We start from the raw sequence: 27,999 nt of genomic DNA, 5'->3' as shown, positions 1-27,999 counted from the left end.
TGTGCCATCTCTTTCGACGGCATGTTCTCCTGTTACAAAGCCCAATTTTGTGGATTCTGAAAATTTTCGCCAGATTTTGGCCAATATATCAGGAGAACATGAAGTGGAAAGAGGTATACTAAATTTCAGCTTCAAAGGCATTGCCTTAAAGAGACGTTACTGGATGAAAATAGTCTTGGAAAAATGTAAAAATCTAAGTATCGGCTTGTAAACTGTTAGGTCTCTCCAATTCCTAATAGACTATGCAACTAATTTCTGATTTCTTTATTTTCTGTTTTGATACTCAAAATTCTGGACAAGAATATTTCAAAAGATGTTTCTTTTATGTTTCTTACGAAATAGAAATATTTATTAATTACGTTTAAATTAATACATATAAGGTCGTAGATATAGTACACAGATCATTATGAATACATAACAGTTATCGCATGAAAATAATATACAACGAAATGTACAGATTCTTTGCCGTATAGTACAGCCCTTTATACAATTTTTAGATTGAATTAATTATCTTATCGATACATGTATTTCCATCGTCGTTCTACGTGTGCTTCGATTCTATGATCTATTAGAAATTCAATTGTTACGGGTACTTTATGAAAGTACACTTTTCAATTAATTTTGATCGATCTTCGAGTAACTTTTAAAATGGTACATATTCATCGCTATTAGATTTCCCTTTTCCATTAAATAACAATTTTAATATACTTTACCAATTATTCGAATACAGTTGAAAATAAAAGGTCGAATATCGTTTCGGTCTAAGAGCGCACAATGTATAACAGTTTAATAGTCCCTTCTCAACGCGATGCAATAGCGAAGATAATCAATCCATCTTTTCTATGTAATCAAGTATAAATTATGTTACATCAACCTCAAACGATTTCTTCAAAGGAAACATGACACGAAGGAGGACGAGTTAACGAGATAACGAAGCGATTCGCCTAAACTAACTTTACACAACTTCTAAAACGACGCGTGACCAGTAGTGTTCTTTTTACATCTATAATAAATTCGTGAAAACATGGAACCCACCACGTTTCTGGCAAACCTTAATGGGCAAACACAACGACCATCGAAAAACCTCAGGCGTTAGTTACTAATGTATAACCGCAGATGATAGAAAGAGAAGATATATTTTGTACAAAGGTAATTCGAGGACGGGTCTCAACAGTCACGAAACAGTTGTCCTATTAACGATCGAATAGAAAGTGCAATATAATCTCAAAACTACGATCGAATACAAATCATCGTTTTGTAGCACAGTTTGCGTTTCTTCACTATGAGTAATAGCGTAACGTTAAAAAACTTATGCCCTACGATTCATTCACCTATAATTTAATTCTGCGTTTCGTTATTAAATGTATCGTAATAAGGCGTTTTCGATGTTCGACATTTCCTTGTATATAGCAAAAAGAACGTGAATTTTTAAATTTCCGTTACCTCGTACGCGCATGACGGATCTGCTGTGTTACGACTAGCTTGAACAAGATCTCAAAGGCACCCGCATCTTTCCCTTCTCACTTTTTTTCATCCATTCACGCATTGACACGAAACACGACTGTGACTCGAAGCTGGCTAAGATTCAGATGAGTCTTAAACTGGGAAGATTTACATGTTCAAAGGTTCCTAACCCGAACACGGATCTGTATGTTCTCTTAGAATAAATACGGAGAAAATATGGTGAAATGTGGAGACACTATTTGATATTCGGAAGTTAGAAAGTTTGAAAATTCAGGTCTTTGAAATTTGGAAGATTCGAAATTTGTAAATTTCCAAAAGTTCAATTCTTGAAAACTCAAATAGTTGAAATGGGGAAACTTCGGCAGGTTAAATATTTGAAAATTCAAAAAGTTCAAATTTTGAAATTTCAATCGAATTTTTGAAAATTCAAAAAGTTCAAATTTTGAAATTTCAATCGAACTTTTGAAATTTCAAAAAGCTGAATATTTGGAAATGCAAAAAATTGAATATTTGAAATTTCAATACGTTGAATATTTGAAATTGCAAATATTTGACGCTGAAATTCCAAAACCGCTGGATCGACATCTCGAAAATTCAAGACTTCGAAATTTCGAGAATTCAAAACCTCATAATTTGGAATACTTGGAAGCTCAAAAATTTTGGTTCATCGTTGACTACTATCCGAGAAGTATTATTCTCGGGAAAAAACAGGTATACGAATATAAGTGCGATTAGCATTAATTATTACACAGAACTATAAAAATGCCACTTTATAAAAAAAACTATTATTAAATTGAATTGAAAAAATTGTTTCAAAAAAGTTCATCGTATTTTCTACCCTTGTTACTCAGGCTTCCCAAAGGACTGAATCGAAGTAAGTAACTGGAAGATGCACATGTTCGTCTAACATTGTTTACCTGGAATAACACAATCTAATAAATCATTTCGAGTACCCAGCATGCTGAGTGGTCAAAAAAACCTATTAGATCTGAATTCTGCTCGTGTTCCATTTCACAGTGGCGATCAGAAGAAAGTTCAAAACTGATATGTTTCATATAGCTATAGAAATATGTAATTTCAATACTGGACTTCACTTATCATATTGGTGTCACTGGCCTATTCTAGGGAATTCCCCTAACTGTTGCGCGATATAGAAATGGACATAGTTCCTTACCGAATGGCGATACTTTTGTCGTCGCTCAACTTCTAAACTTTCTTTTAACCATCACTGTAATCCGCGCGAATGTAAATACTGTCCAGGATGCAGGCTCTTGACTGGATCTCATCAAGTTGCTATTTCAACTTTTCTGCCCTATCAATAACTATTATATTGCAATATTTATATATATAATGCACGAAGCTACACGCTCCACGTCGCAATATGTATATTTCTCTCTCTCTATATATATATATATTTATGTATATATTTATATTTATAATACGTAATATATTTAAACGAAAGGGAAACCGATATCGCCTAGCATACAGTCACGTAATTGGCTAACCACGCCACGCTCGCTAACTGTACGACAATGTACAGTTCAGGCTAATAGTGGCATATCAAAGGAAACATATTATCTAGCCTTATCTATACGCGTTTCTTTCTGGCTTTCAAATAAATACACGACTATCACATATAACACGCGTCTTACCGATCTCCTCTCACGTCAAGTCTTTGTCCAGCGCTACGTTCCTTCGTTTGCTTTCCCTTCATTCCCCGGCGAAGCACGCGAAAGGACACAACGTGCGAAGCGGTATCTGTACAAAATAAATATCCCACGCGTTCACGGGCTGCCCGAAGCGAGGAAGTTCGAACCTCGATGCAATTTCCTAAAGCTGCCAGGAAGTACGAAAGATTTCACTCTTTCCAATTCGTTCGCTTCTTGACCGCCGAGAATTACAGCTTCTCGCCGCGGCAAGCTACTCGCGTCATACTTCTCTAGGGACTTTCCGCCGAAGCTACACAGGACGACGTTTTTAAATATTTCCTACAAAAAAAAAAAACAGGATCGCCGTTGTTCCACGTCTGTCGATGCCGTACTCCGCTGTTATCTCAGTGGCGGATTACAGGGAGTAGAAGGCTCTACCCTCGAGCATGGTGAATTAACTTGAACGTCTCTGTGCTCATCTCTTTCCAGGGGGAACACTTTGAAGAGAATTTCTAGGCCCCTAAACCGCGGCGTGTTCTCATACCTAAACGCGATGCCAGGACTTTACCTTGCCGTCAGTCAATGGCATTTCTTTCTCCCCTGTCTGAGATGCGTCCTTCGACACTGTCGCCAACCATGCCCACTTTACACGTCGACGATGATTATCCATCATCCCCCCAGCCAATTGGTTGGAGCCCTCTTTCCAGCGAGATATCGTCGGCGTGCGGCACGCGTCCTCCGACGAATCTCCGCCCAAATTATGTGGTTTTGATTATATTCCACGACCCTGAGCCATGGGCGCAGGGCTCGTGAATAAACCAGTCTTGTGTCTCGCCAAGCTTCCTCTCGGAAGCTGTGTCCGTGGCAGCGTTTAACTCTTCGAGTGCACGTTAGTCTTCTGCGCCTTCTTCTTCCTGGCCGCCAGCATATCGTAGAAGGGGTTATGCGATATGCTTTGCCTGGAATCAAACGGAAAATGTCGAGTTGTAATTGAGAGAAGTCGATTTATAAGGGGAGTAACCGCTGGCGAACATTTTCCGCGAAGAAAATCGTGTGAAAAAATATAACTGGGTCAGCGGAGACTCGAACTCGCGAACTTCAGAGTCGTAGGCTAGTACGTTACCGCTTTAGCCAAATCATAAGATAACAACATTTATTTTATTATTACCTACATTCAGCCTTGTAGATGTGTGTTTGTAACGCGCTTAACGCTTCCACGCGGTTATTTTTCTATTAATATGTGCACGGTAGCGTAAAAACGCGGCTAGGGAAGCGCACCGACCGCGACCTCAAGGCTTTTCTGTTAATTATTCGCGTACCCGGGCAACGACTTACCGCACGCATTTGATCCATTCTTCCTTCTCCTCATCCGTGGCCGCCGACATTCTGTACACAGTATGTTTACCTGGAATAAACGAGAGAATAACGGTTACCGCGATATCCTGCCGCAATTACCCAGTGCACGGCGAGGCGTGCTATAAAAAGGGCGCGCTGAATGGTAACGAAACACGCACGGGATTCGATCGCGACGTGAGAAAGACGTTTTGTTCACCACGCACCTCGAATTCCTCCATTCCCCACATTTCGTTAATCCCCCGTTCCTTCACCCCTGCTTGCGGGAATTAATTCGCTAATTACGTAAGTATTTTGATATGCGCGGAAATATGAGAAACTAACACTGCACCTGAGGATTGTAAAATGGAGGAATTTACCGCGCGAGCAAAATCATAAAGGTTCCAAGTTATTACTACAGTTAATTAATAGTTACTAAAGTAGTTGGTGTAGTTGGCTCCTTATTCGTGACCAGTGACGCGTTTATAGTTAGCAATTGATACAGTGGAGACTACTATATTATATACTAATTATAACTAGTGCAGTATAAGTGACTATTATGGACGACTATGTCATAGTAGGTATTGCACGATGACTATAAGTGACTATAGCCGTCTGCGTCATAGTAGCTATAGCATGACGACTATAAGTGACTATAGCCGACTATGTCATAGTAGCTATATCACGAAGACTATAAGTGACTATAGCCGTCTACGTAATAGTAGCTGTAGCATGAAGACTATAAGTGACTATAGCCGACTATGTCATAGTAGCTATATCACGAAGACTATAAGTGACTATAGCCGACTATATCATAGTATGTATTGCACGATGACTATAAGTGACTATAGCCGACTATATCATAGTATGTATTGCACGAAGACTATAAGTGACTATAGCCGACTATGTCATAGTAGCTATATCACGAAGACTATAAGTGACTATAGCCCACTATATCATAGTATGTATTGCACGATGACTATAAGTGACTATAGCCGTCTACGTCATAGTAGCTATATCACGAAGACTATAAGTGACTATAGCCGACTATGTCATAGTAGGTATTGCACGATGACTATAAGTGACTATAAGCAACAGCGCGACAGTGACTACGTGGGTTGCTGCAAAAGTTTCGGGAATGTAAGTGGTTTTATTGTTTTTCAAAATATTCTCCTTCAAGATTTATGCACTTCTGCCAACTAATATTTCCCTGTGTTTTTAAGGCCCTCTATCCTAAAAAGTATCAACTTTTACGATGACATTACCATTTGAGCGGCAGCACTGGAGGTGATACATTCCCGAAACTTTTGCAGCAACCCTAGTATAAGCGACTATAAGTAACTACAGCACGGTGACCATAAGTAACCACAGCGACTATTCGTGACTATACCAGTGCCCATAAGCAAGCATATTATATTGACTATACACTATTGTTATACCATTATGACTGTGACTGACTATATCACGATGACTAGAATCGACTATAATCAGCTAAGTGGCAGTGACTTTAATCAACCACAGCCCAATTGTTGCAGAACCTATACGCAATTGTACTATACTGACGATACCTATGTCACAGTTTATAGTATCTGTATCCCTCTACACTATAGTAACTACATTCAACTGTACTGTACCATAATTATATGACAGTTACGAAGGTGATTTGAAAACATCGCAGCCTAACGGAGAACGAATTTATAATATACTCGGTCCATCGCTTTGCCATGATCCCAATCTGGGAAAAGTTCTCGCCCATTAGTGCCACCGCAAGTTTTCAAATCACCCTCGCACTATAATATTATGACAGTCGCCCAGTGGCCCGCAGTGCATAACATTGCCCGCGGCCGTCAAGAATCTAAACGCCCTGTCAGTCTCAGAAGCTCAGGCTTCGGTCGCTAAACGCACGAGCTGCCAGCGCGACAGCGATACGAAGCGACGTCCCGTCGCAATGCAGATGGCGGCACGGATTAAGTTCCGTCCGCCTGACGTACCTTCGACAACTTTCCCCTCGCTGTCGGTCTTGCACGCCTTGATGAACTCGGACCCGGCGGCGTACAGCTCGAAGCAGTGCGGCTTGTGCCGATCCTGCACCTCCCTGACCTGAATGTTCTCCAGCGGGATGATGCCCCGTGGCTCCTTGTCCGTGGTGTACTCGAAGTAGTAGAGACAGTTGTCGTTCAATATGAACCACCGCCTCTTCCAGCTCTTGTACCGTCCGCCTGGAACAGCAAACGCCCCATTTGAAGCCGAGGATCGCCTCGCGACACCGCCGCGCGCTATTTACCTGCTGTCTCCGTCAGGGCAGCAGAGGGACAAAGCGATACGACATAAGAAAAGTAGCTACAGACTTAACGAACATATCGTCGTCGTCAGGGGACTGACTCACCCTGAAGCACCGTTCTCCAAACTTCTACGCTACCCCCTTCACCCCTTCCGCATCCCACCCCAGCGTGACCTAGACGGTGCGCTTCACCGTCGCTCAATGCCAGCCGAACACGGAATGCCCACGGTGGCGCGACGCCCTATCTAAGAGCGCTAATCTTCGGAATTTCTCGGCATAACGCTTAAAATATTCCAGCGATCCTAGGCCTTCAGCCTCCGCGGCGGACTGACAGTTTGGGAAACGCCGCTCCAGGATGTTCTCACTCGTTCCTTTAACCCCTCATAGCACCGGCACATCTGTCCCGTTTCGCGCGCTACCGGTCTCCCGTTCGCCAATCGATTTTCGCTAGGCGGCTGATGCCCGATCCTCCGGCGGCTTATCTCGAGCGCGCGTCCGCTGACCGCCCGCATCATCACGGAAACGATCCGTATCGCTTTACGCGCAGCGGGTGGTATTCCGCGGATGTATGAGATCCCTTATGGGGATGGAAATCGTGTTTTGATCGAAGTTGTGGCAGAAAGAATACAAATTTTGACGGAGGAAGTAAATTATGTTGCGATTCTTGAAGGGGGAGTGCTTGGGTCACCAATTAGGCTGAAATATCTGATTTCTATGATTATGTATTAACCCTTATACGCAATTTGTGAAATATATTAGGGATGATTGACATAATATTAAATATTTACACGAAACGAGTGTACAAAAATGAAACTCCGTTCATTTAATTATTACAAACTTATTTATAATAATTTTATAATAAATATTAATACAAAATTAAAGAAAACATTATTATAAAATTAAAAGAAATAAAAAATTAAAGAAATAAAAATAAAGAAATAAAATTGAAAAAATAAAAATTAAAGTAATAAAATTGAAAAAATAAAAATTAAAGTAATAAAATTGAAAAAAAAAAATTAAAATAAAAAAATTGAAAAACTAAAAATTAAAGTAATAAAACTGAAAAAATAAAAATTAAAGTAATAAAATTGAAAAAATAAAAATCAAAGTAATAAAATTGAAAAAATTAAAATTTAAGTAATAAAATTGAAAAAATAAAAATTAAAGTAATAAAAAGAAAAAAATAAAATTAAAAAAAATATTATTTATTATTGACGGTTATTAATTATTTAAAGATACGAAAGAAGTCTGAAGAACTTGTGATTCGATTTGGGGTCAAAATGACCCAATTTCCGTACAAGGGTTAAACAGTTTTCTTCTTACCCACGGAGCCACATACGAGATTTTTTTAACTCAATTATCTCAAGAATTATTCAGAATGATGCTTCACGCTTTTGCAATATTACTGTACACGGTATCCACAAGCTCCGTGCAAAATTTCAGCCAAATCGGAGACCCACTCCTGCACTGCCCCCGTTATATGCACGCTATTGTTCAAGGCTGGTTCGCATATAGCCGTTTCAGGCTCGGAAATTAAGGCTCGTTAACAATTTTTTTCCAATTAATAATGCAAGGCGGGTGCACAATGGTTCTTTTTCGTCATACACGTCGCTATGCAGGGTTAACGTCATCATCCACTCGGGACTCCTCGAAAAGAAGGGATTCACGCGCGAGGCGAGTGAAACAGCTCGCGACATTCTTCGATCGGCCGCGCCTCGGCCGACATTCTTCTCTCAGCCACGCAAAGAGGTTTTCTCATTTCAGATCATACCAGGTCAAGAGGGAGCCGGGAATACGTCGGAAAGGGAGACAGTCGAACTCTGTAGGTCGGCCGCGTACGAAAGATTACCTTGCTTCCAGAGCCAGCCCTCCTTGTCGGGGTTGAAGAACGTGTGCATCAAGTCGTTGCCGTCGTCCTCCGGTATCTTGAAAGGTTCTGTCTTTATACTTTCGTACAGACTCTGCAAAATAACGGAGAAAACTTTCATCTCGGTCGACGGTTCCGCATTAACCCTTTCACCGCTGATACGTACGCCATGTGCGGAAACGCTTCAGCCCTATGCCTTATCCATACTCTTTGAACGCACATAGGCGTTGTCCGCACAGAACGCAAGCATATATAAGTTGACAGCGCTGAAAGGGTTAACGCGGTAAGCGAGTAAACATGCATAAATTATTCTTCGTTTAAATAAATACTCCAATTAAATAATATTACAACAGTATTTTCTTGTAAACTCGCTTTTTGATTTTAGAATAATTTACTTTACGCAGCGCAGTTTTCCTTTCAGTTTCCTGATTTCTCTCGTCGTAAGTACCCAAAGATATTCCCGGCCGAAGGAGATCGAACGGCGGAGTCGAAAATATGGTAGGAATATAGAATCTCCCAGTGCGTCAGTGGAAATTCCAGTTTCTCCGAGAAGCCCGTCTACGTTTCCTCCCATTACCGCAGCCGACTGCCTGCTCGCGAGGTAACGTTTACGAAAAGTAATAAAAGGCGCACTCGTTACAGTCCGGCGCGAGACGCGCCTCGCAAATTTCCACCCCATTCTTATCCCCTCGTAATTTCCGCGATACGTTGGCGGATTAAATTCTCCGCGGGTTTTTAAAATGTCTGTAATTACATCCCCCACTCCCCTGCCGCAAAAAAAAATCGGCGAGGAAGCTCGGTTAACAATGCACGGAAGTCTCGTTCGCTTTAATTGCGACAACAGTGCCGCGACGTTGCCGAAAACGGCGGGGGAGAATTTTAAACGCGACGGCAAGCATTTCGTCCGCGGTTCTGCCGCTGCGAAGGAAGACCGTCGTCGAAGGCTCGGTAAATCTACGGCTAATGCGATATTAACGTTGCAGTTCCCGTTTATCGGGGGATCGACGATTTTATCGCGGAAGGATGATTGCCTTCCTGCCCGTGGAATCGACGCTCCGTATGCTGTATCGGGATCGATCTCCGTGGCCATTTTTCCTCACGAGCGCGGTGAGTATCGTCGCGGCGGATCTCTGGCGCGCACCGTGGCACTTTGCATAAATCTATCATTAAGGAATCACCGCAACGGACTTCCCCGTTAGCCTCGTCTAATAACCGCGATCCGTCAGGCGACTTGTATGAAGCGCGCCAATTGCTTTATATCCTGGCCAGGGATCGCGCGAATGGAGGCACGACCTTTCGGCCCGCCTATAAAGTATGCACGCGATGACGTGCGTCCGTTGTTGCGTACAGCTATTGTGCTATCTGCCGCGTTCGTTAGGGCCCACTTGACTCTTTGAAACGGCCGCACACTGACGGCCAAGGGGGGGTGGGTATTCGAGGGAATTCGCGGGAGAACTCGGTGGGTATTTAAGTGCGTTGCAGAGTTGAGAACCCTCGCGCGCTCACGGGGGGTTGAGAACCCGTGGCAGCTCAGCGTGTTACTATATCGTGGATCGAAAGAAATTACGACTGTGTTGCGTCACCAGAGTTGAGAACCCTCATCCGCTCACCGGGGTTGAGAACCACTGCCAGCTCACTAGGGATATTCGGTTGCTACCTGAGCGCTCTGATTTTTTTTAAACTGTGCAGGTTTGTAGAGGACCTCGATAGAAGTACCAGTCCAGTTTTCGTTTGTGCCTGGTTTCGGTTTTGTAGGGTGAAAACACGCCTTAAAGGTTAATGCACGGTGAAAACACGCCTTAAAAGTGATTTCCTACTTTCCTGTGTATCTTGAAAACTAAGTGAATATACAAAATATTGTTTTAATGAAAATTTAATGGATTTTTATGCCGTGTAAAACTAGGTAATCGAATTGTTTAAAATTTGTGGTGGGGGAACATTTTAATGTTCAAAATACGAAATTTAAAAATTTGATTACGCAGTTTTGTAGGTCATAAAAAGTCGTTAAGTTTTCATTGTAACCATTTTTTTATATCCACTGTAGTTTTTAAGATATACAGGAAAGTAGGGAATCACATATTAACCCTTAAGGCGTGTTTTCAACTTGAAGTACTAAAAATGGGCGCACCAGCGGCCATGGCCGTGATGGAAACACCGGTTCCCGTAAGATCACCGAAGTTAAACATCACGGGGCGCGTACTGGGGAAAGATGGGTGACCATCACCTGTCTCCCGGTGCGTCGCTGCTGCTGGGACCCGAAGGAGAGAGGAGGGAAGAAGGAAAACTGACTATCGTTCGTTGGGCAATATAAGCGAAATGCTTCAAACGCCATCCTGTGTGTTAGAAACACACAGAAAAAAAAAAAAAAAAAATGGGCGCAAACGAAAAATTGTCAGATAGTTCTATTGAGGTCTTCTACAAACCGGCACGGTTTAAAGGAATCGGAATATTTGGGTAACCGAACAGTCGGAAGACTATTTTGTAACCTAACCATTCGCGGATTATTTATCACATGTTTGCGCGAGCTTCTGTACGAATATTAGCAGTCTCCGATCACGAGTCGGAACGCTCGTTATTTGCCGAATACTACTTTGGTAAACAGTTACTCGAATGCCGAGTGTGCGGTTCCGCCTTAATTATTGTACATGGAAACTCTTCGGTTGAGAATTCCCTAGCTCTAGTTTTAGTTTAGTTCCGATAGTTGGTAAGCGTGTATATATGTACGGTATCATTGCCCGGGAAGTTCTTCTGCGGGATACGAGTAAAGAAGAAGTTACGCCAGGCGAAACGAAAGTCAGGAGTAGGAGTCATCATTCTTTATCACCTGAAAACTCAAGCGAGTCCGGAGGTGGAAGAAGAACTCTTCTCTTAAAATGTACAGTTTCTCCGCGAGAAGAGGTCCGCACACTCGAGTTCAATATTATAATAAATCGTTATTCCAAGCAATCCTGCCGTTTCTTATGTACCTACACCAAAGCGAAAATCTCAACGTAGCTGAAATCTCTCTTACGACGCTCAATAAGGTATATGCATGCTAGTGCCACGGGAGAACGATAAGGGGGACGCGTGTGCATGAACTGGAAACGCGCGCGGGGTTTTATTGGGGGGGTTTTCATGAGTCTTGATTGGATTAGTCGTTTTTTCAAGCGGTTCTTGGGGAATTCTTTATAACCCGTGGGAATATGGTGTGGTGGATATTGAGATGGAAGCGGGAGTGGATACGAACGGATAGCGTAAGAGAGGAAATGAGGTAATTTAATGGATATCGACCTAAGGATGTTTGGTATCTGATGTCTGGTGTGTAATAGCTATTACTATCTCCTATCGAGCGGCTGGTATTTAGTACGCGATATCTAGCTTTTAGTATCTCTAACGTTTTCAGCATATAGTAGCGCGATATCTGTCATTCCTAGTGTGCAGTATTTCTAATATTTCTAGTATTGCTAATATTTAGTATATTAGTATCTACATAGCACCTCTAGTACCTACTATCCCCGGTATTCGGTGCCTCCGGTACCCCGAGTATCTAGTATCAGCAGCATTTAGGACTTCTAGCGTCAGTAGCATCTAGCACTTTTATCACTAGTATCTAGCATTTGTGTGATTAATATCTGCAATATTATAGTATCCTTACTCCAGTAGCTAGTATTGATTTTATCACTTGTATCTAGCATTTGTATCCTCAGTATCTGCAACAGAGTATCCCTTCTGGTATCCCAAGCAATATCTCTAAAAACCTACTACGTATCACCACTAGTATTTCTAATGTTCCGTAACAAGTATTCGTATCTACTACCCCAAGACTCGTCTAGTATCCAATCCTCAACTGTAGTATCTACAATCCTCCTCAAATTGGAAAGGTGCATCCCGCAGCGCCCTCGGAGACTTCAAATATAAGTGTCAAACCTTCCCAGACACCACAGACGTCGCAGCAATCCTTTCCCCATTGCAATAACAAACTTCCCGAAATCGCGTCAGTGTGCAATTTCAATCTCGTGAAAGCCGGCAGCACGCGACCCTCGGACACTGTCCCAACAACAGTGGGCGGAGGTAATCCCGCAGTGGCGCTTCAGAAAAGCGGTAAACTGCAAACTGTACGGTACCACAGCATTGAATTACGTTCACTGGCCCGCCCGATAAATATTCCCATTAATTTACTGTTACAAACCCGCTTCAAAGCGACCGTTTCCGCTGTCCGAGCCGCACTCAATCATTACAGCCGCGCGTTGCCCGCGCAACGAGACTGTTGCACCTGCAGCGCCGCTCTAATTGCAGGAAATCTTTCGCGCATGATACATCTGCGCGACACGGCTGACGCAACAGCGCGAATTACCATTTTTCGCGGAATCCCGATTGCCTGACAGAAGTTCCGTCGCTGAACGCTGCGATCATCCAGGTTCCAAACCACGCTCCGACGTTTACACCGCTCCACCCCGGACTGATCCATTCCAAGCTCTATTCCTATGTCTATCGCGTCGCGAAAAAAGGCAGGAATAGGCTTCTCTGATAGTCTTAAGGGGGTATACCCGTTTGAACCCTCGAAAAATGTATACATTTTGTGGATTTTTTTACAAGTCAACGGTTTGATGCAGATTTCCCGTTTTTTAACTATGTTTACATAGTATTATGAACTACTTATAAAAAAAGTTTCAGTTAAAAAACTATTGTTCTTCGGAAGTTACGGATACATGTCCGAAAGTCTCTCGATTTTAGACGGCTAAACGGTGGCCCTAAAAACTCGCGCTACGTTCAACCAATTCACTTCAAATTTTGCATGCAGAATCATAATAAGATTCCACATCGTCCAACGAAGGCTTTTTTTATTTCGATTCCCCGTTTATTATTTATAAAGGAAAAAGGTGGATTTTTCTCTTAGAAAAATTTAACTTTACCTTTGATCTCTCACCATTTCTTTATTTTTCAAAATTTTCAAAATCGCCTTCGTTGGACGATGTGGAATCTTATTATGATTCTGCATGCAAAATTTGAAGTAAATTGGTTGAACGTAGCGCGAGTTTTTAGGGCCACCGTTTAGCCGTCTAAGATCGAGAGACTTTCGGACATGTATCCGTAACTTCCGAAAAACAATAGTTTTTTAACTGAAACTTTTTTTATAAGTAGTTCATAATACTATGTAAGCATAGTTAAAAAACGGGAAATCTGCATCAAACCGTTGACTTGTAAAAAAATCCACAAAATGTATACATTTTCCGAGGGTTCAAACGGGTATACCCCCTTAAGCCGCGTCCCCACTGAATCGGTATTTGTCGCTCGGTAAATCGATTGGCATGCGCTCGGCTCATCAAACTATGCGGCCCAAGCCGACAGACGTGTCTGCGCTTGTTTGGCACTACCTCGGCAGGCCTTGCCGGTTGGCAAATGCCGATGCAGCGGGGACACGGCTGAATGCGGCAAGGGAAAACACTCACCACGAGGAGCTCGCGTGGCAGGTCGCCGCCGTTGTTGATGCCGCGGTTCATGGATATGAACTGCTCGACGCTCGGCTTGTCTTTGACGCTCGGGTTGTGCAGGGACGTGTTCAGCATGATGATGGCGAAGCTTAGGACGTAACAGGTGTCCGTGTTCGTGAATATGTTGGGGTTGAGCTGGCAGTACCTCTGCGCGAAGCACTCCATCATCCTGTCGATCTTCTGGGCCTCGCCGGGCAGCCTGAATGACCAGAGGAACTGCCTCAGCGCCTGCACCAGTATCAGGTCCGTGAAGTCGTGCAGCTCGACGAACGCGCGCAGCACCCTCTCGTTGAAGTCGTGCCGCTCCCCCAGGTAGTCGCCGATCGCGGTCTTGTTCAGGCCCTCGCCCTTGTAGAGGAACTGGGCGACGTCCTCCGGGGTTGGGGCCAGCAGGTTGTGCTCGATCAGGTACTCGATGCCCTTCTTCGGGTCCATGTTGAACTTCTTGCGGCCGATCGACGTCTGCTTCGCCTTGTTCGACGGCTTCGTCTCGTCGGCCGCGAGACCTCCGCCCTCCATCGCCTCCATCTCGGCCACCACCTCGCCCAGCTCATCTTTCAGTTGCTGCAAAAGAAGGATAGGTGTCAGAGAGTCGCGCGACAATGGCTTCTCCTCGCTTGTACGGCGCTAAGCAAGCTTCGCGTAATCCTGGGAGGACGGGAGCGTCGAGCCCCAGGGGTCGTGCGAGGCGACGATCGGGGCAGGGAAGGTTCATCGAAGGTTCTGGGGGCGGGGTCGAGGCTTTATCGAGTTCCTTAGCTTTTGGGAGGTTTTAAGGGGGTTACAGGTGGATAGAAGGGAAATGGGGAGAGTGCAAAGATAGGTAGGGGGTTGAAGGTTAACCTTTAGAGGCCCGGGGACTATTATAGTCGCCAAACGTAGACGACTATTTAATGTCTGTATACATATAAGTATATTTTATGCACAAGGTCTGTAAAAAGTGATGGACACCACTTTAAGGGTGGAATCTGCACGTCGGGATCGATGGACGTTTGTAAAAGAACTTGCCGCAAAATTGTTTATAACATGAAAAATTAATGTAAAGTATTTTTTACGAGAAATTAAAGAGTTCAAAAGAAACCGTGTGCCGCAAACGCACCGTTTCAACGGGCAAATTGTTGCTTGTACTCCCTTGAAGTACTGCTGAACTAGTAGGCGCGTAACGAAACGTCACACTCCTTTTCGATTCTACCTTCAATTCACGCCACTTTCGTTATCCATCTACTCATATTTCTGTCAATTCATTTGTTGTCGATGCTCGGAACACGTTCAGCAGAGCTGAACCGAGCGCACTATAGCTTCGCAGAAAATGGCAAAAGTGCATTTGGTAGTTGCGCCCTCGAGGGTATTTGCTTTAGACACCGCTGGAATCTGCCCCAAATACATCGCCGTACCTTCTCCACCCACTATAAGTATATTGTCCAGGGTACCAATCGCTCGGAGCTCGAGATTGCAGATACGTGGGCTCAGCAGTCTGGGTAACTCGATTGTTTCAAGGGGGCTATCGGGAAACGAAGGTTCCGAGTTGGAATATCGATCGAGCGAACCTCGTAAGAGCGAAAGCTACGAGGAAGTTAATAATAACCTGTTGGCTGGCTCATTTCTGCGAACGACTTTGGGTGTTTAAAAATGATTAAACGCGAATTAGCACCTTCTATTCGCGGCACCTGCTAAATGTGTTTACTTCCTATACGGGCTAGTGTGATTATCAAATTTTCACGAGGTAAATCGTCTTAACCAACGTAAAAGCATCTCCTAAGTGGCAGGATAAACAGACTTACCCAATTCTCGTGATAATCACGTGGGACCATATTCAGTATTCACTCGTGGTCGCCTTTATTTACCGAGAATTTCGACTGTCGTTAATTTAGTGGAGAGGATCCAGTAACAGCTTACTCAAACATTCAATTTACTCCAGCATTGGTGGTCTGATCAAGTCAGAGTTGGCCATTATCCGAATAAATTTTTAAAAATAAAATTTATATAATATAATAATTTATAATAATTATAAGTACAATAATAATTTATATAAATTTTAAAAAATAAAATTTATTCGAATAAAAAATTATTTCGTTATTTATATTCGCAAATCTTATTCGAAATTATTTCAATAAACAATTATTCATTATTCTCAAATAACTTCATTTTATCTGAAATTTTTATTGGAAAAATTTATTCGAATAATGCCCAACTCTGGATCAAGTTTCTTCCAGTAATATTCCAATGAGTAATCTCTCGTTGTAAATCAAACTCAAAGCTCGCAGGATTAGAGGCTCCACCCAGATCGAAGAATTATTCCTTTTCATACTTCTCCTCAATCTCGCGTCCGCCCACTACCTCCATTTTTCTTCACCCTGTCCCCTTCCTGTTATAAAAATCTCCACCCCTGACCCTATATTTAAAGGAAGTCCTTCACCCGGCGCGCTCTCATCTTCCCGATCTAGATAAGGGAAGAACCTTTCGGGGGTGAATGCCGAGAGGGAAGCATTTCTAGTGCGACACGAGTGCCCCTCCCACGTAGCGCTCATCGAACACTTAATTGGTTCAAGGTGCACTAATCACATTAATAAAGCCTTGTTAAATTCTCCTTCCTTTTAGCGTGCATTTGCAGATTTGGAAAACACGCGGGGGTGGTACACTTGCAGCGATTATTTTCAGTGAATACTATTTTGCGTTCAACTGATTTTCAAAATTGATAGTTTTGCAGACAGAGGGCTGTAACATTCTATTTTATATTTTTGGGTTATTTCTGGATCACAAATCACCCCCTTCTGAGCTGTACTGCGTATTTCAAGGCACCCTCTGTAGTTCAACGTTAAGGGTACATTGTCGTGTAATCTCTCACACATTTAGGATTTTTTTTCTTAAAAAACTGCCACGTAGGGTACAAAATCCTTTTGGTACGGATTTATGCTCATTTTAATAGATTTTATATATATAATAATTAAGACGTTGATAAAAACACGGTGTACATACAAGAAAAGAACTAAGTGACGGATTTCAAAAATTCATTCGGGATTCTTTTCGTAAATTTTTATAAGACTTGGTCCCTTCAATTTGATTCTACTCAGCGTTTATTAGCAAAAATTACCGGTTTCGACGCTCTTTTATTAAAACATGTACCAATCATCGAATTTTCCATATTTTGCGGTAGCGATTGGTAATAAGATAACCATACTCATATATTTAAAGAAGAACTTTCGGATTTTCATTTCAGATGAGCCAATCATGAAATATCCTGTACACCGTGTTTTTATCACCGTCAGAGCTATAGCTATTTATTAAAGATTACATCGAAGAAAAAAGTACAAAAATATATAAATGAATACCAAAAACCTTTTCACCCTATGTGTCAGTTTTCTTTAAAAAAAATCCTAAAATTTTTACGGGATTACGCGAGAATGTGTTACGCACAGTTAAAAGATAACACTAATGTTCTTAGCAGAAAATGATTTAACCCTTCTATTGTGTTTAGAAAAATTAACGTCAATTATTTTCAGGTCATATAGTTGCCGTGAGAAAACACATGCATAGTTTTGGAAGCATAGAAGAAAGAAACGTACATAAAAATAAATAAATTGAACAAATCATATTCCAAACAAATTCTAAATGAAAAAGTTTTATAAACCTACAGATTCCTCATTCAAAAATCGACTTAACAAACGCATAAAAAGAATCCCGAAGTTCCAACCAATCGGATGCCGCAGAGTTGCTTCCGTGGGCGGAGCGTTGCCCCACTCTGCCTCCCTTAGCGGTGGGCGTAGAGGAAGCACGGCCACGCAGAGAATACTCCCACCAGCACCGTAGCATAATATGTAGCAGTAGTGGACCGCGTTAAAAGGCAAACTGCAGTTCGAAGAAGCAACTCTGGCCGCCTTAATTAGCTCAAACTTTAACAATCTTTCACGAGAAAACGGTTCATTTCCCACACCTGGTTCCTTTCCAATTTCCCGCCCCCTTCTCCAATAGAATACACGCAAACACAAAAACCTTCCCGTTCACGATCAAGATTATTATTTCTACAGGTTTTCCGAACCGATCCACCTCGAGTTGTACACATTCAACTCCAAAAGCAGACACTCCCCTTTTCGGACTTCCTGCAACGCGATCAGTTCGCAATTTCCTTGAGCGCGAAATTTCCGGTCGTATGCGCCGGGCGTGCTGCGAATTCCTCTGTCCTTTTTCGATATCCCTTTCGCTGTACAACGAGGCGGCCTAGGCAGCGGCGGGATTCCGTCGCAATTATCGAAAGTCATCGATCGACCGATTCGGGGTGCGCTCGTTACGGGGAGAGCCCGTGGAGGAGCTGGCGGAAACGCTTGCCGGGTTCGGAACGGAAAAACCGTTCAATTATCGACCCGCGACTGGTCCCCATTTAATCGAGTATCGGGCCAGTAAGCGCGGTAACGTGCAAAAGCCGCGAGATGTTTGCACTCGATTTAATACGGCCAGTCAAGTACAGGGGCTCAATAATTCTGTGCGCCCGTTCAGGGAGATTATTATCGACGAGATTGCTGCTCGCGTAATGGCACTCCGCGAGTGGATTCTTTTTAAGGAATAATTGAATTTTTATTGGCTCTCGGCGCGGAATATGGGGAGCCTGTTCTTCGTACACTTATTCGGTTTAATTAGCTGGAATGGGTGATAATTATAGGGGTTGGCTGGTTAATGGGGGGTGATTGAAGGGTTGAAGGGTTGAAGTGTTAATAGGGATCGTGAAGTTTAGCAAAGGTATAGAAACTGTGCTGCTTGGTTCCACTAGGGATGAGTAGTAGGACAATAGGAAGGTGGCTAGAGTTGGCAGGGTTTAGATCTGCTAACAATATTTTCCTGTGTAACTGTGGCACTGGTGTGTCTAGAAATGACGATTGAAATATAAAGTGGTAAGTCACGTATCACTCGTTCTTCACGTATACTAAAAATCCTATGTACATATCTCAGATATTCCACATTTTTCGATATTCAATAAATTACGTTTTTCATAAATCTTACATAAGCAAAATTTGTCACGCAACTTGCATTTTCCACATATTTTAAGTCCTCCTTGCAGTTGTCACACTATTTTCGCAATAATCTTATTGCACTCGTACGCCACGCCTACATTAGCTCCACGCCACGCCCACTAGATTGCTACGCCACTCCCACACGCTAGTGCCACGCCCAAATTAGGTCGACGCCACGCCCACAACATTGCTACACCACTCCCATACTAATTCCACGGCACGCCCACGCAACTGCAAAACCACGCCCACATCACCCCTACACTATTTTTACAAATTTCACACATTACACATCAGTTCACACTTCTCACATCCATTTCCTCTTCCCTCGAATATCTTAGCTCCCCCCAACTGTTCGAAAACATATCACATCGCCATCAGAGATCGAAAATGAAACCCTCAGCAAATCCTCTTAATGGAGAACCGCGTCGAGGGTTTTCGGATAGAAGCTTCGACGAAATTCGTCGATCGAACCGGCTCTCCCTATTCGGGGCAGTCGACCAGCGGGGATCGAGAACCAGTCGAACCGCATTTAAACAGACTCCGATCGAGCCACGGGCGTGCGTCAAATAGAAAGTGAAAAGCGATCCTTTCGAAACAAAGGCGATACTGAGGCATTCCAGCATTCTGATCATCCTTTAGCCTACGATTCCTCATTTCCACGATAGCGGAAAATTGATGTGCCAAACACAGAGGCAAGCAACCAGCACTCCCGCAGCCAGGAGCAGGTGCCTCTGCTTACAGCAATCAATTTTCCTTTTCTAAGGTCAATGGGGTGGGGGGGGCAGGTTGGAACGAGAAATACTGGAATAATTTTTCCCTTCTGCCCGACAACTTTCCACGACGTGTAACGACGCCCCGCGTGCTCCACGCAGCGCAGTGTCTCACGGTTGCGTTTCGACCCGGAACACGCCACCTACGACCTTAATCCGGGATCAGACGTTTCCGGAAAAACGTTCTTAATTGCAGCGCGCGGCCGAGGAAACTTCGAGTGCGCTTCGGCATAGTTGTTAACGAGTGTGTCGCGGTGAAATCGTGCGAACTCTGCTCCCGTTCCGGCGCACTCCAGCACATCGCTTTTCTGCATCTGCCTTTGTAAATAAGGGAAATATCGAGGGCACGCGTAACATATTTCCGCTGCGTCATTTGTATCTGTGGGAGCACGTGTTTAGCATTCTTCGCGCACAGTGCGGATCTTCTAGAACGCGGAACGCGAACAAATGATTTGTTGTGGTATCTTTAATTATTTTGGCCTCGAGATTAAACGTGGACCTTATGGAATTTTATTTGTCAGAGTAAATTTTGTTTGAAGATTTTAATTGTTAAATACAAGCAGCTTTAATTTTTATTGGGTATGTTTAATTAATATTATTTTTTATTCTTTGTAGTTTTTGTTTTCGAAGCCTGAAATGGAATTATGGCTTGGTAGTTTTAATAATTGTATAATGTAAGAGTTGTTCTATGGGTTAGTGACTAATTTTGTATTATTTTCAGGGTTGTACGTTTTGCTGGCCCTCATCCAGAATAGGTGAATTGAATGAGCTGTTGAGATTGTTCCAAGATTAATATTTAGCTATCATAAGGTCCTGCGCATGTCCAAACAGGAGATGAAATATTCTAAAGAATTCCATGGGGATTGCAATCACCTGATAAATGAATTCGTGGTTCACTAAATTACTATTAAGCATCTGGGAATCGAATACTAATTAATCCTAAATCCCCCTACAAACTATTCTACTTTGCTTCTACGTTTCACAACAGAGAGCACAGACTGCAGATCCCCGTTTATTATCTCTTAAGCGCAGCAGGAGGGCGGGGCGAAGAGGCGGGAGATAAAGCAGTGGGCGTGGCTAAGCGCTGTGGCGGGGATGCCCACTTAGCTGACCATCTGTCAATACTTTCCGCTCTGAGTATAATTCAAGCAGATTAGTTTCAACGTTAAACGAAGCGTGTTAATACGGTTTTAACCACCCTAATGTACTTGTACTCGAATGAATATATATAATTTTTGTAGTTAGAGCGTTCTCAGCGTTTCGTATTGGAACTCTTTCAATATTTAGTCCAACCACGTATGTATGTCCCTTTCCAGAGCTAAATCCTCCCTCAAAATGACTTCCATAGGGAGAGGTGGAATGAAAAGGACACGTGTGGAAAGGGACATTGCCATTATCTCAAAGACAAAGGATCTGCCCACGCCGAAAGTGTCTTGTTTTGTTTTGTCACTATTTTAAAAAGCGAGAAATAAGACAGGTAAATATAGAGAGAAGCTTATTACGACCGTGTGCTGTTATAGTCAGATAACTAACCTTTCTAATGTTACTAACTAGAAGTAGAATGGTACTTTAGTTTTTTTGCTGTCTTGTCTTAAACAAAAATGGCCCCTTCACCCCAACTCTCCCCTATATTCTATCACGCCTCGTACGAAACAAGAGGTATCTTTTATTAGATACAGAGCTACAAAGATTCACAATATCGAAAGGTTCCTTAAAATGTGGAATTTTGCAATTTCAAAAATCCGTAACGGCCCCATCGCGGTTTCAATTTTTCCGTTTCGCTTCGAGTTTCACTCCGCTCGAACAATGCTCTCATCCGTGATTCACCGAAAACAGGCTCTCCCCCGCCACCCCCAGCTTTTTCCACGATTCGCCAGAGTCGAAAGAACCTCGAAAGTTTCTGAAAACCGCGACTCGGCTGCTCGAAAAAAAAAACGGCCGAACGGAACCGCAAAAGGAAAAAAGTTGCCGTGTGCTCAGGGGCCGGGCTAAAAATTCTGGTTAATTACCGACGAAAGGATATCCGCCCTAATTAATGTCCGACAAGCATTTCTTCTGATGTCCACCAACGAGAAACGAACAAGTGTTCGTGAATTTTACTGAAAAAAATAGTCCCCTTATAGCACTCGCAGAATTATTAACATTAACTTTTTAGCTACAAGGTGCTTCATGTAAAAAAATTCACCATTTTATCCTTGGTTATAATTTCACAGTGAGTTGGGAAAGAACAATAAAAGGAAAGAAATGTGAAAAATATTTGCTATTTAGCACTATATGAGTAAAGATAAATAAAATAACAGAGAAACACAAAGGAAATTAAAGAACTGAATAAAGATAGTGAAGCAAAGACCAAAATTCGACCAAAATAGATTTCGATGCTACATATTTGATATGCTTTTAATAATCTTGAAATACTTCTGCATGCACTTCACAAATGACTACTTTTTCAAATTTTGAATAAATTTCCTTTAACAATAAACAATTTTTAAATAAACCACCTTTAATAATAAATAAGTTTTTATTAAATTACCTTTAATAATAAATAAGTTTTTATTAAATTACCATTAATAACAAATAAATTTTTAATAAATCACATTTAATAATAAATAAATTTTTAATAAATCACATTTAATAATAAATCAATTTTTAATAAATTACCTTCAATAAATCATTGTATGCAAACGAGTTTTGAAGCTAAAGGTAATATTAACCAAATTATCACCGACAGTCGAAGTGATTGTTTTCACACTCAATTTGCGCAACGATGTTTTCCACAGCGACCACTTTCGATTTGAAATCGCGAGGTCTTCCCCACGAATGATAGAGTTTTCGCAATACTTTCATTTATTGCAGCTAATTGGAGGGAAGTAGCGGAGTGTGAAGTCTGCTGAATGCAACTGCACATTTGTATAATATAGTGTACCTATACCAGCAGGAAAATTGCGTAAAACTGGGTAGCAACTTCTCGCGTCACTCGCCAATCAAAATGTTGCCCTATCGCGATACAATTATACAGAGGGAAAGCAGCCAGTTTCTCGTTCATTAAAATAAAATTTCACGAAATGGTAAGAAGTTGCTACACGAGTCGCTCAGGTAGCGATTTATGGAATTTGTGTAACATAATTAATTACAAAAAGTAGATACTAAATTACACCTTTGCTTTCTTTACCAACACTTTCAATGCTACATCTATTTTACACGACTATTCAAGAAATTCAACTTGCATCGCACAGAGTTAATAAAAAATAAAATTTACTGGAAACAAATTTATTTAACCCTTCGTGGTCACACGGGGTATATCGCACCCCAGGGTATGTCTTTGTCAGTATTTCTGTAAATTTTCAGCCCTAAATAATAAAATTTGTATTTTTATTATTACATAAAATAAATAATAAAATTAAATAATAAAATTTGTGTTTTTATTATTATATATTACTTATTTTATTATTATATTTTATTATATTATATAATTAATAAAAATTTGGTGAATTTTAACCAAAAATATCGGTTTTATGCTCAACTATTTTTTCAAATACAAATTTAAACAGATCAAAATTTATATTTCTAGAAAAAGACTAGCAGAGCATTACGAGTGTACAATTATCACTCAAAAGTGAAAATATTAAAAATATACGAAAATGGTAAAAATGGTAAAAAATGACGCTGGGGTGCAATGAACTCTATGTGACCAATTTGCGAATATAACAAGTCAATATTAAATAAATTCTATTTCAAAATTTTACTCCAAAACTTTCTCATGTTTCATGGTTGCGGATACTGCAATCGTATCGAGCTTGTATTTTAAGTGTTTATCATTTGGCTTCCAAGCGAAACACAACAGACAAGCTAACGAGGGACCGTGGGGGAGATAGGGCGCTATCTCCTCGAAATAATAGAAAAGAAGGAGCAAAGAGGAGCTCATCGGGGCTCCCTAAATATTCCACTTCCTTTAGGGCCGTGCTCGTCCCAAAACTGTTGATACCGTGTTTATCGCAGTCCTCGGCTAAGGAAGTACGGTTTATTTTTAACCGGATACATTCACGACGCGTTCCAGTCGTCCACGTCCGTTTGGGTCGTGGAACACTTGTCGATGGTAAGGAACGCGACATGGGGCCCCAGGGATGCTTCAGAGGCTCGTCACGATCGAAATTGGGGAATGTGGGAGAAGTATTGCGGCGCCTTGCAGAGATATGATGATTACCTTGCTACCCATTCGAGTGTAAAAGGATACTCCTCGAGGCACAAAACATCAAATGCGTTCGTCGGTAAATATAACTGCGGAATTATTAGGTCACATCCTTTTTTTGTAAAACCCTGGGCCTTATGAGGGGACCACCTGAGGTGTTGGGGCACCGAATTTGATGAAACTTCGTGGAAAGATGGAGAATTGAAAAATATTTTGATCCCTGTTTAGCTGTAAGTGCATTTGGACACGTAATAATTTACGAAATATTTAACAATAAATATCGCGTTTGCCCATTGGCGTTGAGTATATGAAACTTTAATCGTGTAACAAGAATAGTGTAATATTTTATATTTTTTGTTTGCATATTTTGAATATTTTATAATTTCTGTTTCAATATTTTCAATATTTTATAATTTCTGTTTCAATATTTTCAATATTTTATAATTTTTGTTTCAATATTTTCAATATTTTATAATTTCTGTTTCAATATTTTATAATTTCTGTTTCAATATTTTCAATAGTTTATAATTTCTGTTTCAATATTTTATAATTTTTGTTTCAATATTTTCAATATTTTATAATTTCTGTTTCAATATTTTATAATTTCTGTTTCAATATTTTCAATAGTTTATAATTTCTGTTTCAATATTTTATAATTTTTGTTTCAATATTTTCAATATTTTATAATTTCTGTTTCAATATTTTATAATTTCTGTTTCAATATTTTCAATAGTTTATAATTTCTGTTTCAATATTTTCAATATTGTATAATTTTTGTTTCAATATTTTCAATATTTTATAATTTCTGTTTCAATATTTTCAATATTTTATAATTTCTGTTTCAATATTTTCAATATTTTATAATTTTTGTTTCAATATTTTCAATATATTATACTTTGTGTTTCAATATTTTGAGTATTTCATATTATTCGTTTCAGATTTTGAATATCTTATAGTTTTTCTTTCGATATTTTGAACATTCTATATTTTTCTTGTTTCAATACGAATATTTTATATTTCTTGTTTCCATATTTTACAACTCTGTTTCACAGTTCATTCCAATTATGTTTACATTAAGTACCCAATCCCCGCTGTAGATCACCGTAAAGACCTGTGCCTTCAATCAAAATCGTGGGACAACCGCAAAAAAAGAGGATAAAGAGTCGAAGGAAGGCTCCGTTTGAAAGGAACGAGAGCATCGTTCCCCGTTCCAGACAGCGTTCACTGTCCCTCTATGTCTCGTTGCAGATTGAACCTGCAGTCGGTGGCAGAACAGCCTGGGAGTTCATCGAAGGCTCTCCGCGGCGATGACACCGTGGAAACAGGGGAAAAATCGATGCCAGCGTGCAAACGGCGCGCCCATTCGCGCGATACCCAAGCGATTTTCGTGGTCGCGGCGGAAAATGACGTGAACACGCGACTGTGAAATATTTATCGACGCGGGAACGTGTTTCCTGGAAGGGAAAACGTTGGGGCAGGGGACATTTCTCTTTGAATTAAAACCTTAGGCTGGGTACAGCCGGCTGCAATTCAACATGCAGACTACTGTCCAAGCCTCCCACTTGAATAAAACAAACTTCGTCCACTCTAGCCCTGTTGCTATATAATTATATGAATGCTAACTAATTGGTGCATACAGTAAGGGACTAACAAGGAAACATGTCGAAATGACGATCTCCAATTTTGTTGCGACTTTGGTAGAAGTAGTTTTGTGTATTTTCGAATAAAGAATGCCACTGTGCATACAGATTTCACAAAAATCCCTTTTTTAAATTATAATTTAAACAAACGACAATTTTTTTTAAATCTGTTTGCACAGCTGCATTCCTCGTTACAAAACACACAATCTTGCCATTTACACCGTTCTCCTAACTCTAGTAGTTTCCAAGATATTCGACCAAACGTGTTTCCCACCCCTATCTTTGGGGGTCATCTCACCCCTTCAAAATAAATGTCAGTTTACAAAAAAATACGTGTCAAATATTTTTGTAAGGACTACTTTCTACCAAAGTCGCATCAAAATTCCCTTGAAAGTGAGTAAGAGGCTCCGCCCAGTATACAGGTGTGCCAAGCGATGGTGGCCCGTAGGCGGAGTCGAGAAGAGAATGGGGGTAAGAAGTGACTTCGTAGGAGGTCCTCGAGTGACAGTACTGTTGAAACTGAATTAGTTATTCGGGATATTCACAAGGGAAGATCTCGAAGCCGAAAATTCAAAAAATTCTGAAACTTTGTGAATATGTAGCGGATTTCCTCCTGATTACAAGCCAATTTTTGTTTGCTGCCCAAATTCACTCGAAGGGGGTGAAATTAACCCCCCAAAAATTCGGCTATTTTCCAATTTTGTGTTATAACTCGCGAACTGTAAGAGATAGAAAAAAAGTTTCAAAACAAAAGTTACTTCTTTTAATTAGATCTACCATTTGGTAAAAAAAAATATTTTACAGTTCACGAGTTATAACAGAAAATCGGAAAATAACCGGATTTTTCAGAGGTCAATTACACTCCCTTAGATTGAAATTGGGCAGAAAACAAAAAATTCCGTACATATTCACAAAGTTTTAGAATTTTTTGAATTTCCGGGTTCGGGATGTTCCCTTGTAAGCTAACACTATTTACAATAATTATACAGTCTCTTTAAAAAAAACGGGCCCGTGTAGTCAGTAGCCACCAAAGAATGCCACAAGGTCGAATAAAAAGTGCGCGTGATGGCGAATAATTCTCAAGAGACTCGACAAGCCGTTTGTAGCTTCAATGTCGAGTACGAGAGGCATGTAGACGCCAGTCCAGTTCGATCAATTGGGAGCCGGGGAATATTCCTCGAGCATGAAAGGATAACGAGCGCAAAGGTGAACGACAAGGGCGGTTGTGTACGCGATACACCCTTATCGAGAGAAGGGGGAGTCGCAGACGTTGTCCTGGGCTACCAGCGGGCGTATTAAGCGCGTTTTACGCCGCTCCATTTGTTATTCAGGTTCCCCGATCGGCGGTCGGTCGTCAGCGAGGAAAAAGGAGATTCCTCCTTTCCTCTTAATTCCGCCCCGGCGGAGGCGGCGACTAAAAATACTGAAAATTATCCGACCGCGTATAGAAAGCCGCAGAAGCTTCCAGCTGTGCCCCCACAACCGCGAGGACTTCGATGTAACGAATTATTAAAGGGGCAGATGGAGAGGGCAATGGACCGCCGCCGAGCTCGCGAATCCTCGGTATTTTGGTCTTGGCTGGTGCGTGATAATAAGTTTCTCTGTTTAGAGGAAAGGCTGTGTTTACGAAACGGGGACTGTTTAAATTTAGCTCGGGGGATCGTATCGGCCACCCCCTTCAATGTTTACCGGCAGAAAAGGAAGCACGACCACCCTAACTTTGTGTTTGGCTTCGACTTACACCCTGGCAGGGGTTAACGAGGGTGCGCACGTATATACGTTTTGTAATCGTTACTCTTATCTTATAAGCAGCAACGTACACATCTTGGGTTTGCGAGGGAGGGTTTCCAAGGTGGGGGAAAGGGGACACTGACGAGATAGATTCGTGATTGTTAGTCACTGTTGGGAAACCGTGGACTAGAGGTGCAGAAATATTCGTGACAATTTTGTCAGTAACTGTGAATTTAAGGGTTAATTTAAGTGAATTTAAGTTTTAAGATAATTAAATGTTTTTTGTTCTGTTTGAGTGGGCGACGGTTTCAAATTCTTCTTAGTTCGCGTCATTAAGGCCCAATTTCTAATTATTAGCCCTTATGGAGACCCAATTTCTTCTTAGTACCACGAAGGGGCAACTTCTTCTCAGTGGCCCTCAAGAAGACCCAATTTCTTTATAGTAGCCCTCAAGGAGGCCCAAATTCTGTTTTGAGGCCCCTATGGAGACCCAATTTCTTCTTAGTACCACGAAGGGTCAACTTCTTCTCAGTGGACCTCAAGAAGACCCAATTTCTTTATAGTAGCCCTCAAGGAGGCCCAAATTCTGTTTTGAGGCCCCTATG

At 41.4% G+C, this 27,999-nt stretch overlaps 1 protein-coding gene across 6 annotated transcripts in view; it reads right to left on the bottom strand.

Annotated features, from left to right (window-relative positions):
• Positions 1-316: 316 nt before the first annotated feature.
• Positions 317-27,999, bottom strand: part of Step (cytohesin steppke) — a 99,914-nt gene continuing 72,231 nt past the window's right edge. For 4 of the 6 annotated variants that reach the window (XM_076827980.1, XM_076828008.1, XM_076827990.1 and 1 more), the window contains 4 exons: positions 14,023-14,628; positions 8,576-8,687; positions 6,437-6,664; positions 317-4,072 (listed from right to left, as the gene is read on the bottom strand). In XM_076827980.1, the coding sequence (XP_076684095.1) occupies positions 3,783-4,072; positions 6,437-6,664; positions 8,576-8,687; positions 14,023-14,628 (1,236 nt within the window). In that variant the 3' untranslated portion in view covers positions 317-3,782. Of the gene's footprint in view, positions 4,073-4,448; positions 4,519-6,436; positions 6,665-8,575; positions 8,688-14,022; positions 14,629-27,999 lie in introns of all 6 variants that reach the window. The other 2 variants (XM_076828000.1, XM_076827995.1) reach the window with 1 other exon arrangement.

The sequence above is a fragment of the Andrena cerasifolii genome, chromosome 1, assembly GCF_050908995.1.
Source record: "Andrena cerasifolii isolate SP2316 chromosome 1, iyAndCera1_principal, whole genome shotgun sequence".
NCBI classification, from domain to species: Eukaryota; Metazoa; Arthropoda; class Insecta; order Hymenoptera; family Andrenidae; genus Andrena; species Andrena cerasifolii.
Note: the sequence above shows the minus strand (reverse complement) of the source record. Positions and strands in the feature narration are given on the sequence as shown.